This window comes from Opisthorchis viverrini (genome assembly GCF_000715545.1).
Source record: "Opisthorchis viverrini unplaced genomic scaffold opera_v5_119, whole genome shotgun sequence".
NCBI classification, from domain to species: Eukaryota; Metazoa; Platyhelminthes; class Trematoda; order Opisthorchiida; family Opisthorchiidae; genus Opisthorchis; species Opisthorchis viverrini.
In genome coordinates, this window is record NW_008751775.1 from 682,301 (window position 1) to 696,055 (window position 13,755).

At 44.8% G+C, this 13,755-nt stretch overlaps 2 protein-coding genes across 2 annotated transcripts in view; one reads left to right on the forward strand and one right to left on the reverse strand.

Annotated features, from left to right (window-relative positions):
• The window catches only part of T265_05987 (hypothetical protein), a gene marked incomplete at both ends in the record, with an annotated part of 135,680 nt that overhangs the window by 3,100 nt on the left and 118,825 nt on the right, over positions 1-13,755 (reverse strand). Inside the window, 6 exons of the mRNA XM_009171139.1 lie at positions 2,835-2,909; positions 4,224-4,740; positions 5,347-5,660; positions 8,948-8,993; positions 9,910-10,041; positions 13,467-13,554. Coding sequence (XP_009169403.1) covers positions 2,835-2,909; positions 4,224-4,740; positions 5,347-5,660; positions 8,948-8,993; positions 9,910-10,041; positions 13,467-13,554 — 1,172 coding nt within the window. The remainder of the gene's footprint in view (positions 1-2,834; positions 2,910-4,223; positions 4,741-5,346; positions 5,661-8,947; positions 8,994-9,909; positions 10,042-13,466; positions 13,555-13,755) is intronic.
• T265_05986 (hypothetical protein) overlaps positions 1-13,755 on the forward strand; it is a gene marked incomplete at both ends in the record, with an annotated part of 66,064 nt that overhangs the window by 2,765 nt on the left and 49,544 nt on the right. The gene's annotated exons all lie outside the window — the stretch shown is intronic.

Below are 13,755 nucleotides of genomic sequence, written 5' to 3' on the forward strand. Positions count from 1 at the left end.
CGGTCATACAACAAAACCCGTATTGTAGCTTGATACACGTCCCTTCAGATTCAGGGATTAACCACTCTGATGCCATAGGTGCCTCAAGTTAGCAACCGCGGCCCGAGCCTTGCAGATCCGTGCATTCACCTCATCTGTCACACTACAGTCAGAACTAATACAACTTCCAAGATACGTAGAACGCTCCACAACTTCCAGTGCCTCTCCCTGGATCGTAAGTGGCGTGTTCAGTGACTGCACGTCCACAAGCATGACCTTACACTTTGTGGGTGCAAAGTGCATACCAAAGGACGGGATGACTTTGGTCAGTTCATCCAAGAATACTTGCGCCTTTTCCTCCTCTTCGAACATGAGAACGATGTCGTCTGCATATTCCAGATCGACAAGGTTTTCTTCACTGGCTATTTGAACACCAGGGTTTTGGAGACCCTCCAGCGTTCGTCTCATTATTTCATCGATCACAAAGTTAAAAAGGAATGGAGAGAGTGGGCATCCCTGACGGACACCGCTTTGTGTGCGGAAGCTTTTGGAGAGCTCTCCGTACACTCTCACACGTCCGGAAGTCTGAGAATACAATGAACGTATTATGTTTACAAACTTCCGGGGCATTCCTTGGTGGGCAAGCGTCTCAAGCAGAACAGACCGATCAACCGAGTCGAATGCGTCTCGGAAATCCAGGAATACTAGAATCGTGGGTCGCTTATACGTATGGCGTTGTTCTAGTACCTGACGCAGTGTGAAGATTTGGTCAACACAACCCCTACCAGGCCGGAATCCCGCTTGCTGCTCTCGAGTCAGTATCTCACGATCCACTATAAGGCGACGAAGCACGACTGACGCCAACAGTCTCGTTACAACCGGGGGGCAGACTGGTCCCCCTGTGGTTACCACACTCACTACGCGCTCCTTTTTTGAAAATGAGCACTATCACCGATTCTCGCCAGTTGTCTGGGACAGACTCCTCCCCATATGGCAAAGAACCTGAGCTAGAGAAGATCTGATGAAGTCTATCTCTGCACTGGTGAATAGCAAAAACGATGAGGCGTACTGCAGAGGATCGATAGCTGGCGCGAACAAGTTACCGTTACAGTTTGTACATACACTCGCCAAGGACGCAAGCAGTACGATCATCTTCACCACGGTCTCCGCCTCATTCTTACCGGAATCTGTCACACCAGATCTTTCATGAGTTGATCGGTTCCCGTATCTCCTGGATCTTCCCAGGACAGGTCCCCTCACCCGTACACGAGAAACTTTGAAACCGTATGAATCATTGGCCTCGAAAAACTCAGTCAGCTACGAACGGTTGCCTGAAAACTAACTTTAGCCTACTGTTTTCTTGATGAAAACTTGAAAGGGTACCACTCGTTGTTTCGGCTCCCTATGAACGATGAGCACGGCTCCCTGTGGTGTTCCCGCATCGGTAAGAAATGCAAACAGCGAGGTCGATCCATCACACACAGTAGTTGGTGGGCCATGGCCTACTTATACCCCAGGTCAAAGTGCCTCTACGATTTATCTGCAGAACGATTTAGTTGGCTGACGCTACTGATCCAACTTCTAAGATGGTATCGAAATCATAGGATTGCTACTCAAGTGTTTTGCGAATCGAACAGAGTCTATCAGGAAGTATTTCTGAGATTTTTCTTCAACTACCTGGTTTTGTTATGAACAGCACGGTAAACGACAAAAAATCGCGCAGATTTGGTTTGAGCGTTTTCTGGGACCCTCAAGGGCTGAAATATAGGCTAAAAATCATACTAGCAAATCAAAAAATGGAGTGAAGGTAGTTTGGTGCCGGAGAATAGAGTATCCCTGTTTCTGGTTGCTGTTTTGAGCTTCTTGAGCGATGTGTACTTAAGCAGGATCAAGGCACACCCCTGCTTGGCAGTGAATCAGGACTGTCAACCAATATGAATATCCTGTCTGTTGAACTCATGGGCATATCATGTGTCTTTCTGTGAATCCAGTGCTGTTCGGCTCATCTGTGGTTCGATCACGAATCTACCATTCGAATGTGGGGGTTGAAAGACAGATTTCTCGACAGTCAGCTTGGCAATGAACAGCCAAGCTGCCCCTAGCTCGCCAGCTCTTCATGATTAGTACAGACCCAAACACGACTAACTGTTTGCGTCTGCTGGAAGCTGTTTAACAGTATTGTTAGGTTTTTTGGAATACGTCCCACAGAGACCCCGTGGAAACAGTCTGTTCAAAATTGTAATGAACTACTAATAAGTTTACTGAAAATTCGTCGACAGCCCACGAGTGGTTCCGCCCTTCTTGGGGCTCATCAGATAGGCACAGTCCTCGAGTTCCCATCAACCTTATGTTCCACTTGAGACCTAATTGCACGAAATTAGAAACTAATCTGGACTTTTCAAATACCAATCACAACTGTTTCCTTAAGTTTACTTGCATCAAGCACTGTGGCCCAGCAACTAAAGTTACTGATTGTCTATAGGAGATAAGATGAAGCTTGAACCCATCTGCAAGGTCACCTGCTGAAACGTTGTTCATAAAAACGGGAAATCCGGCTAAACAGGCCATTCAGAATCCGCAGTCCCATTGCGCAAGAACCCTAGCGACAGACTATGCCGTCGGAGTCGTGTGCTGGCTATCGATTTTTAATTTTCCCATTACTGTGAAAGAAAAGTTAGTTGTTTCGAAGGACTCAGCAGTGTAAGTGTCCACATTGTGTTGTCTATTACGTATAACGAGACAACAGGTGTTGTAATGCAGACTGCGTTCCGGTAACAGGGCCCTATGGAGTTATGCGGCTAAGAAACTGTTTACCTAGGGTTTGTATGGACGTGTTAACCTTCAAGTGGACTCACCCCTGCCTTCGACGTGAACGAACAAACCGAATTCCTTCGGATCGAAGATCTTCATCCTGAACGCCAAAATATTACCTGTAAACAGAAAAACCTGGTCTCTCATACGTGTGTCCCGAAAATAACTTCCGCAGAAACATACTACTAATGACAATAATAGTAACAACAAACATGTGGTAATTCGGCGGGACATACGGATGATGAATCATAAGCGCAGTGGATTTTCACAGCTAAAACCGCCACGCGCTCAGTCACTGAGTTAGAGATTATTGTGGTGCTTCAATGTGATTGTTCACTGGTATTAAATATTCGAAAAACGCACAGGAAAGCTCAGGAATACGCCTGAAGAGGTCGAATTTCTCAAGCACTGCGCCAGTGAGTCTTTCGCCTGGTTTTGTTTCGTAATGGATAACTCCTAGCTTTCATTAACGGTTTACGAGTGGGGTCCTCAAGGCCTGCATTTTATCATATCACCGGAGAAATACACTTTCAAGCACTGGGAAGTATTCACCTATCACCTTTACGCAGTGGGCAATCCATTTAGCAGTAAAAAAGGCCAGGTTGTCCCCTTCAGATAATTTCTGTTTTAGCAGGTCAAGTCTCTCCGTTTGATTGATGACATCCAGCTTAGTCTTGCGTATGGTGACAAAGAGTGCAGGAAACGCGGCATGTGTTCCAACGGGGCTTGCAACCTGTCACATTCTGCATAGGAAATAATGTTAACGATTTTAGACTCTCAAGCACATTATGTCACCTGATGAGACCCCCTCCATAAGTTAGCAAAAATTTGCTGTAAGGAACATATACCCTTTGACTATTGACAATTTTTCTTCGAATGATTTCAACATAGTATAATCATCATTTGATGACAAGTAGGCTGGATTTTTTCGCATTGGCTATAAGGAAGGTGTTCACGTGACCTGAGGAACGGAGTTAAAGAGTCCAGTGGAAATGTCCTTTGACTTGATACTCTTAATCTATATATTCATGCATGAAGACTATGCACAGTATACCATTTTAAGAGTACACTTATTGTCCAACCTCCGTAACGCTCTCATCAATCGTTCACTTCGTCAGTGATATTGAAATATCGCTCTTTCACCCAACCAAATTGTGTTTCGGATGAACGTCTTGTTCGAATTGACCTTCAGCAAACTAGAGGGGATGACAACTCCTCAAGGGCATTACTGATCAAGATGTGGCTGACGGAGCATGATGTGGTGAGGATGTTGACTTTTCTTCCGAAGGGGAGATGGCTGATGATTGGTCCTTCTTCAAGGACAATCCCGCAACGCGTTGACCAATGACCACGCGATGCCTTTTTTCTATTTCTCGACTAACGCTCAGCACAGTAAATACACACGAGGGTTTTCGAACACATTCATCACTCACATAGTTCACTTGCTGTCAGACTTGGTCGTACAGGGTAGAATTGGCTACGCATTTGGTTGGTCTTTTCGTCCATTACAAGAACACGAACAAGCGGCTGTTCACGAGCAGATCCGGCAGTTGTGGAAAAACCCGAGCCCGAAACACTTGGTGCCCAAGGTCGCCATCGGGCAGACAAGTGTTCCACATCTCCCGATCGAACTGTCACAGCCTGTTCTGTTTCTATACCGTAGCTTCTCACCGACTGTTTGGACGCCGCACGTTGTAACGTGTTGGCTGGGATTTTGGAGACGAATTCGAATTTCGACCCGGTAACTGGAGAGCCGGATTGTGACTCGACAGGACTGGCTCCTGGGTGTTGGACCGTTGTCACTGTTTTTCGCCGGCTCGGAGGGATAATTCTTCTCTTCATCGACTTGAAGTGATCCGGATGTTGCATCGAGACTGGCGGTGGTGGTAACATCGCACACTGTTGGAAATCCGAGGTGAAACCACCGTTTGGCGTAGCACTGACGTTGGGCTAATGGAACAAAACAAAGGATCATCAAGCATGACATATGCGGGCGTCGCTTGAGTTTAAATGCATGACAGCAAAATTGCGTGATTGTTAATGACTTGTTGGGGGATCACTCTGATATGGGTACCAGCACAATTAATTTGCCCTGATATGACGGGCATTGTCTCTTAAAAATGTCTATGCTATGCAGCACATTCAGTTGTCTGGAAACATCACAAACGAGAGATTCAGCTGGATTCCCGGTGAGTCTCTCGAAAAACCGAGTTAGTTTGCAAATGAATTGCTAATTTCGTGCAATTCGGTTTCAAGTAGAACATGAGGTTGACGGAAACTCGGAGACTGTGCCTACCTGATGAGCCCCAAGAAGGGCGAAACCGGTCGTGGTTTGTCGAGGAGTTTTCAGCAACCTTATGAGTAGTGCACTACAAATATCTATGCTACACTATTTCAACCAACAGAGCAACAATCATAGAGCTCAGGTGAATCAATGTGTCCAGGCAGTCTCTCAGTTTAAAAAAAATCGACAATCAGCTGCATTCAAAATCCCACATGAAACCATGATAAAGCCAATAATGCCACGGAAAAAACGAAAAAAGCGTCAAGGCTCACCGTTCTTGGACTTTCCATATCACTGGAAACCAAATGTTCTACCGAACTACCACGTTGCAGGTCTGGATGTGTTGTCGAACGACTCCAAACCCAGTAGAGAGTTCCAAACAAGTCGTTCAAACTGCATTGATCTATGGCTTGGTTACTAAGCTGTGACTTGGTCAACAAGCCATCAAGGTAGTCAGCCTGAAGAGCTGCGGGACAAAATGCCGCTTTGGTGGGACACGAGTGATCAGAATTGATCGGATCGGGAATCAGAGGGGCCAGGAGTAGTCCAGCTCTGGCCAGTGTCCACGCGTAGATTGGATGATAGTCTGAAGGCGGAAACCCGAAGAAGTTGGGGTCAGTAGTTTAGGGAAACAAATATGAAAAACTTTAGTGCAAAGTATGATACGAACCACCTATTCAGCTGGGACTTAGTTATCTCCCGTTTGGAGCAATGAAACTAGTAAGCTAGCGTGTATCGTCAGTTTGATGGTACAATTTGTTGTTTAACTGGTGGTAAACTCTCAGTATTTTCAGTAACCCTAAAAGAAGTGTAGTGCTATGTCGAAAAATAATTCTGAAGATATCGACACTTACGTTCATTTGCAAATCAATTTGGTTTTCACGGGACACTCAACTGAATCCCTCGTTTATCATCTTCTCCAAATGAACGTTCTGCACAAAGGCCGTCTCATGTTTCACTTGTATATTTCCATAAGGGTAGCTACTCACACTCAGCTACAGAAGCTAGTACAGTCATCCATTCCCTGTAGTGCAGTTCAACTGTTTAACTCATTCTACCCTCAACGTAGTTGCACCATTCGCGCAAAGGACTCAAGCAGTACTTCAGTCAACGATAGTAAATTTTGTTATTGCTACTGCTGAAATCAGTTGCCCAGTCTTCCTCACATCTGTGGATGTTTCTGTCTTAAAGCATGCGAAAAATTCGAACATAATTAAAGGTAACCTTGCCTTTTGATCTGTCTATATCCAGACTCTCACGTGAAAGCACAGAGGTACGTTTACACTCATTCCAAGTTGATCTTGCCAGCACACAATATTGGGTTTCTCCGTCAGTTTTAGACACAATTGCTCGCGACGTGAAGATAAGGCACTGACCAGTCTGAAAATACGTACACATCAACACTAGAGTTTTCTAAAACGTTTCTAAATGGAAAAGTTAGAATCCCATCTTGTTAACTGGAATTCAGTTTAACGGCAGCGGTGGCCTTCTGGAAACTACGAGGAGAATACAACGCGTGACGGTATCTTACGAATACACCTAAATATGCAATACGAACCACTAATGATAGTTCTATCTGGAAGGTCAGATTTCTGAAAGTAACCTCAGATCGCTCGGAATCTACTGAAACCCTAAAAATCCACCGAAGCCTCAATAGGAAAGCCGGCAAAAATACAGGTCAGTCAATCATTCAATCGATTTAACAAAAGCAAACATACAGGTCAGTCAATCGTTCAATCGATTTAACAAAAACCGATGAGTATTCAGGCACGCTACAGAAGCGCGACCGAATGTGGTCAGCATTCAGGCATTTCATGTAAGCACGATCGATGTTGATGGGTGTTCACTAAACGCCTGCCAGACAGTCAAAAAGTGCTCTTTAAATAGCGCGGGGGCTTTGTAACTTTTGCACGCGCACGCAATCGATTGTTTCAATAAAGCTCTTGTGTTCCCTTGTCGGTGAGTTCTTTTTCTGGCATCAGCCACTGAAGTGGGAGCATTAGTCAGGTATAACAGGTTGGCGACTCAGTCAGACGTGGCACCCTCAGACAACAAGTTCTGTATTTGAAAAGATTAACCCAAGTTTCGAAGAGACAACCGAAACAAAGATGTTTCAAGTTCAGTCGAATGTACGCACTTGGAGACGAATGAAAAGTCTCAGGAAAAGCGGTCATTTGACCGTCTTAACCAATCAGATTCGAAGATTCCTAGATTACAAGGTCTGTATTGGAAGCCTTTCACTTAGACCAATTCCTGACCAATATGGCTTCCTGTATCACGCCTGAGCGAAGCACAGAGCCAGCTTTTTTAAATCAGTGCATGAAAATATTCGCTCTGTCAATCTGCACGACATATCTGCATCCGTAGAAAAAAAGGATCGGAATGTGAATACTGGGACTCCGTAAACCAAAACTGCATTTCTGGGAATGACACGTACTACTTAAAGGTTTCTTAACCACCGGCTTCAAGCAACTTCCACTGTAACTGGCAAATTATACAAGCGGGGTTACGATTGGGTCAACCTCAATGCCTTTAATTGATTACATATTTGTGTCATCCACAAAATCAAAATTTGCTATCAGACACCTGGGAATGTGAACTGAGTAATCGTTTAGTCTCCATCTGGCCCGAATGTTCGGGACAAATTTGATTCGACACATTTAGTAATTCGGTCTACACTAGAAGTTCCATCGCACCTGCGCGCCCCTATCAGAATACAAGAACAGTCTTTATTGCTAGAGTTTGATATGGTTCAGACTCGTGAAATCCACAGACGATCGATAGGTGGCTCACACGAAGAATATTTTCACAAGGAGAGTTAAACTTCCACATGAGAAATCGTCACTTGAGGAGCTAGACAACATGTGGCCTAGATTTTGTGATTGGAGGGAGAGTTGCGCTATGTCCTCTCGAAGTGCGAGTTAATCGCAGCCATTCCTGACCAAGCGGTCAATTGTTCAATCAACTAGCCTTGAGTTAGCGGGTGTTGATCAGCCATTCCTGGCCAAGCGGCCAACTGTTCAATCAACTAGCCTTGAGTTAGCGGGTTCGAATCAACCTGAATTTTCCTCAAATCCGCACTGCTGATGACTCCCACGAACGACGAAACAGCTGTACAGTGAATCTGGACGTTTCAACCAACATAAGGTTGACGAAAACTTGGGGAGTGCGCCTACCTGATGAGCCCGAAGTGGAAGGGTGAAACCGGTTGTGGGCTGTGGAGGGGTTTTCAGCAACCTTATGAGTAGTACATTACAAAGATATACATGTATCGCGATATTTCAAATATCGTAGCGACTGAAACATGAGGCGGCCTGGTGCAGCACATTCAGTTGCCTGGAAGCATCTCAAACGAGAAATTCAGCTGGGTTCCGGGTGAGTCACTCGAAAGAACCAAATTAGTTTGCAAATGAGTGTCTATTCGCCAAACTGCCTTCACTCATGTGATGAAATCTCGAATGAAAATCACGGAGCATTCGAATCGAATCACTGAATCGTCCTTTGACACGTTTCCTACATGCCAGCAGCGGAAGAGTGGGAGACGAAATAACACGGAGAGAACGTTTTCTGATTGCTTGCATGCGTAAATCCAACACAACCATTATCGAAACTTGGTCGGAAAACGCGGTGGCCCTCTGTTTCTGTTTTTGGAGTTTACGGTTAAGTTTCGGTCCCAAATTGGGGTCCATCCTGCTAAACGAAACCAAACAGCTGTTCTGATTTGTTGTTGGTTGATTGGCCTCGGTAACTACTTCACCCAGACCACCTGTGGGTCATCCAATTAGGTGAACAAACGATATGGGCACTTAGGGAAAATAGGTTGCTTCTAGGCACGGCAAAACAAGCAATTGACGGGTTCAAACCGCAACATACCTTCTGAGGACAGCTGTATGTTATGTGTGGAAATTCGAGAGTTTACCTGCAAAGGAAAACAGAGAGAGGGGGTAAAGAAACTACAGAAACAAAAAGAGTAACACTAAGTACACCTGTTTTGCAGTCCAACAATCGAGTCGGATTGTGGATACATCGAAAAAAGCACACCAGAGAAGCATTCGTTTCTCTCTCAGAAGTGAATGAGAAAGAACTCGGCTCATTTCTTCAAGTGTGTCAGCAAGAGCGGTGCGAAAACTAACATTCCGGGTGTTATGAATGGTGTTTTTGTTTTGTTTTTTGTTGCTCTTGTTCACACTAACTGAGCCCTATTCAGTCGCCAAAGTGCTCTTATGGATGTGCACGTAACCGCGTTTCGATGCCCGTGTAGTACGCAGTTTGTTTGGTGTTTCACTGACCACATCAACCAACGATGTTGGTGCCGATGATGTAATTCGTTCCCGGAAGGCGGGCTTGATTTACCGCGTACACAATTGCACACCACCGCTCAATGACCGCGTGTGTTCATCATACATCACACCAACCACAATGCGGAATCGGTGCCAAATCGGTGTGGGGGGGGGGGGGGGGAAGGGGGGGGGGGGGAGAGAAAACCGAGTTTCCCTCATCCAGTTCGAAGTTTGGAAACTTTTCCAAGTGGAACTGAAGTGAACCAGACTGTGGGGTTCGTGAATTTCGGTTGAATGCTACGAGCAGAATAGCACTCACAGTGACAAACAATCAGGATTGGTTAATGAATGACCACCGGACCAGGACTGTTGACTAGCTTTGTCATAACTGAACCCAGCTGTCCATGGCTATCAGATGGTATTCTTCATAAGAACGAGATTCCAAAAGCCATATCTGCTAGTCCCACCGAAATCAACAGTAAGCCTAAGGATTCTAAAGCAACAGACTGTTAGAACAAGTCATCTTATCCGAAATTAGACGGGTCAATGGCTTACTTCGTCGCGAATCAACCTGAAGATTTCACTCAAATGGGACATCTTGCGGGACACGGCATAGTGACTCTCCATTTGGTGGAATAGTTCATTCACTCGCTGAACAGTTGAGTCAGTTGGACTTGGGACTAATTTCTGAAAAGTAGAACCCAAAATAACACAGAGACAGAATGGTCACTTCGCCGTCTCACCTTGCTTCTAGAGAGAGGATACAGGCAAAACAAAGGATGTTTAACGAATATACACTCATCTGCAAACCAATTTGGTTCTTTCGAGAGACTCACCTGGAACCCAGCTGAATCTCTCGTTTATGATGTTCTCAGGATTTTCAGCAACCTTATGAGTAGTACACTACAAATATAAAGGATGTTTAGTTTACTGATGTCAGGAAACTTACTCCTAAGGTTTTTGGACAAGAAAGTGTTTTCCAAATGCAACTAAGAAAAACACACATTGAGTCTCTCGTGAAAACCAAATTGATTTACAAAAATGTGTATTTCTCGGAAACAGTCCGATTTGGGTTCAAGTAGAACATAAGGTTGATGGAAACTCGGGGACTGCGCGCCTACCTGATGAGCGCTAATAAGGGCGAGACCAGCCGTGGGCTGTCGAAGAGTTTTCAGCAACATTGTGGGTGGTTTCCTTTATGGAAAAACAGACTGGTTTGCAAACCAGTTGTATGTGAACCAAAGACTCAACGTACTCTCAACTGGATCCCTTTTTTACGACATCAATCAAGTGAATGCGGTGCCCAAAAGGCGTTCCAAATCCCCGATGGAAGGATATTCGAGATCGTGTAAAATAATCAATAAATTGAGAGCACTACTCATAAGGTTGTTGGTCGCTTTAGCGCTTCTTTGGTCTCGTCAGTTAAACGCATCCGCGACTTCCTGACAATCCTGCGTTCTACACTCAGTCTGTTGTTGAAGTAGAACATAAGGTTGGTGCCGTGGACTACCGAAGGGATTTCAGCAACCTTCAACAACCAAATTTTCTGATTAAGTAACCTCCTGGACTAGCAACCCCTGTTGGAATTCAAAACGTTTGACCACGCGTAATCTCTAAACTTATCGCCCATTCGAGGTTTCATTCATGAAATCAGATTTCCAGATGCTATCGTGCTAAATTGCAATAGCACGGTTTTATTTACTCAAAGAGGGATTTTCAGTGGTAGAAAAGACCTACTTTGACGTGGAGCGAGACAATTCCACAAAATGTGTAAAGTTCTCGGAGACCGCACAAACGTTTTCGAGGAATTCGATCGCAGCAAAATCCCAATATGGGTTCAGAGCACGTGATAATATCTCGTTATAGAGTCACCATCAAGTTCGTCGAACAGACCAACTACCATCTGATCAAGCAACGACAATCGAATCTTGGAATAGAGATTTTGCCCTGCAAGTGAAGCCAGTCCAAGAACCGCTGTTTTATCTTAATTCGGAGTTCGCGAATCGGCTGGTTCGAAATTTCGTGAAATATGCACTGTTGATGATCCCCATTGGGGATAAAACAGCTGTAGGATGTTTCCCGGCTTTGTAGACTCGATCAGTTCCCCTTAAAGGAGGAAGTCTCAGTGAGGATTTTTACCACATCTCACCCAACCAAATCAGCTGTTTTATTGTGTGCTTTCGGATGTCCAAAATGATTGACGCCAATCTGTTCTGCCAGTGTATGTGTCATTGAAACGGTAGACGAATCAACAGACTAAAAGTAAGGCGGAAGGACTGGGACAAACGATGTGCTCGGTTGTGGAGCGAAAGTGTTCCAGTACAGGAGGGTAAATTTGACCTTGTGCTTGAGCTGAACGGCTACTTGGTCCCCGTCTTTTCTGCTCAATGAACCGTAGGACAAGGTTGTTTTGAAGTAATTTGATTTCCAATGAACCTTGGGGTTTGTTGTAAAATCAAGATGGACTTGTGAGGCCACACAGTTAAACGATGGAATGTAATGTGCATCTTTGGAAATCTCCGCAACCCGAATGGTACTCAGTTAAAATGAAGGGCTGTTTAGGGGGCAGTAAACCTGATGCGATCCAGCTCACACAAATGACCAGTGGAGATCCTATCTGGTTCTGATGTTGCGGTCACCAGACTGCCTTTTTCTTGGCCGGATAGTGTCATGCGGTGTTCGGCAGAGCGAACTGGTCGGCAGGAAATGATGCCTGCCGGTTGCTCCCAATGGCGCATACACGTAAAAAAAAACCCTGCTAATTATAAAGACTACTATCCCTCTAATTTGAGGGATGAACGCAAACAATGGATATTTTGTCATTCAGTACTCAAGCAGTCTGATGGTGCCCGTTAGCCGCACAATGCTCTCAGCTGCAAAACTTTCACAGGTGGAGTAAAACTCAATACGCGCCAAAATGTTGCATTTTGTTGGGTATGTGCTCAAACCAAAAAGCTTCCCAATCTACGCTCATATTTCTCCAGAAACTCAATAGCGCCAAAAAGGTTCATTTTGTTGGGTATGTGCTCAAACCAAAAAGCTTCCCAATCTACGCTCATATTTCTCCAGCTCACCAAATTTCACTGTTCACTGAAGCAACCATGACTCTATCTGAATAGTCTTGTGGAATAATTTCTCAGCATTGCTAAGACCTCAAGATGTCTAAATTGGGCTTAAAAGTTTAGACTGGTACTCCCAACCCACTTGCCCGATTGCTTTAGTCCATCAGGGACACGGAATACCTTTCGAAATTTCAATGTGCGAATACTGAGCGCCCAGTCTGATTGGCTCCCAACCCACTTGTCCGATTGCTTTAGTCCATCAGGGAAACGGAATACCTTTCGAAATTTCAGTGTGCGAATACTGAGCGCCCAGTCTGATTGCTTCTTCAGTTTGACCCAGATATCCCGCTTTACAAAGACAATTTTGTGTGACAACAACCGAGCCGAAATTCGACTAGGGGCCACCATAAGGTTGACTCTGATCGACTGACCTTGGTCCCAAGTGTCAGGTGACTTGCGATGGACCAGTTAACGGTCGATATTCGACTAGTTCCACTGCTAAAAAGTCCTGTCGTGACAAACAAGCGCCGAACCTGTTCAACTCTTGTTTTAATGATCAGACAGCAACGGACAAATCTCACCAACAATATTAAGCATGAATGGTTTGTGGTTTGTATTACAAGCGCGAGAAACGCTACAAAACCCACTCAGGCTGAGCTGTTAACTAACAAAATCGTGTAACTAATGAAGTCTACTGGAGGAAGGAGATGGGAAAGCGCTGACTTCCATGTGAGAGAAGAATACTGTGCCATTCAGGCGTGGGTAGCTGACGACAGCTCTGGGCATCTCTCCTCTGGGATGATCCTTCGGAAACGTAAGTTTCTTAGGTCAGAGATCCAGGAAATGGTACGACTGAGACCAAAGAGACTTCGATGAATTTCCTATGGTTCTCATCTCGGTTGATGCACTTCTCGTGCCAAAACGGTGTTAAAAGCCATTACATTAGGTTTTGCGTGAAGACAATCTATAGAAGCCAGCCATGCGCGTAAAAGAACCTCAGATGTGAAAAGTAACTTGTTCTTGTCGTGGACAAGATATTCCTGAACTCACAGAGACACCGTAAGACGGAGGTAGAGAGTCGCTGGGTGAACAGCGTGCCAAATGAATTTTAGCCCGAACCGACTCGAGTTCATTGTGCCTGTGAAGTGAAACAGAGAGAAAAAGATGAAGAAAGCAAAACTTTTGTCATCTTATAAGCCAAGAATGTTCTGCTGGTCTCGAAAAATTGTTATAAAGCGTCTTATTGTGCCTGTGAAACAGAGAGAAAAAGATGAAGAAAGCAAAACTTTTGTCATCTTATAAGCCAAGAATGTTCTGCTGGTCTCGAAAAATAAAATTG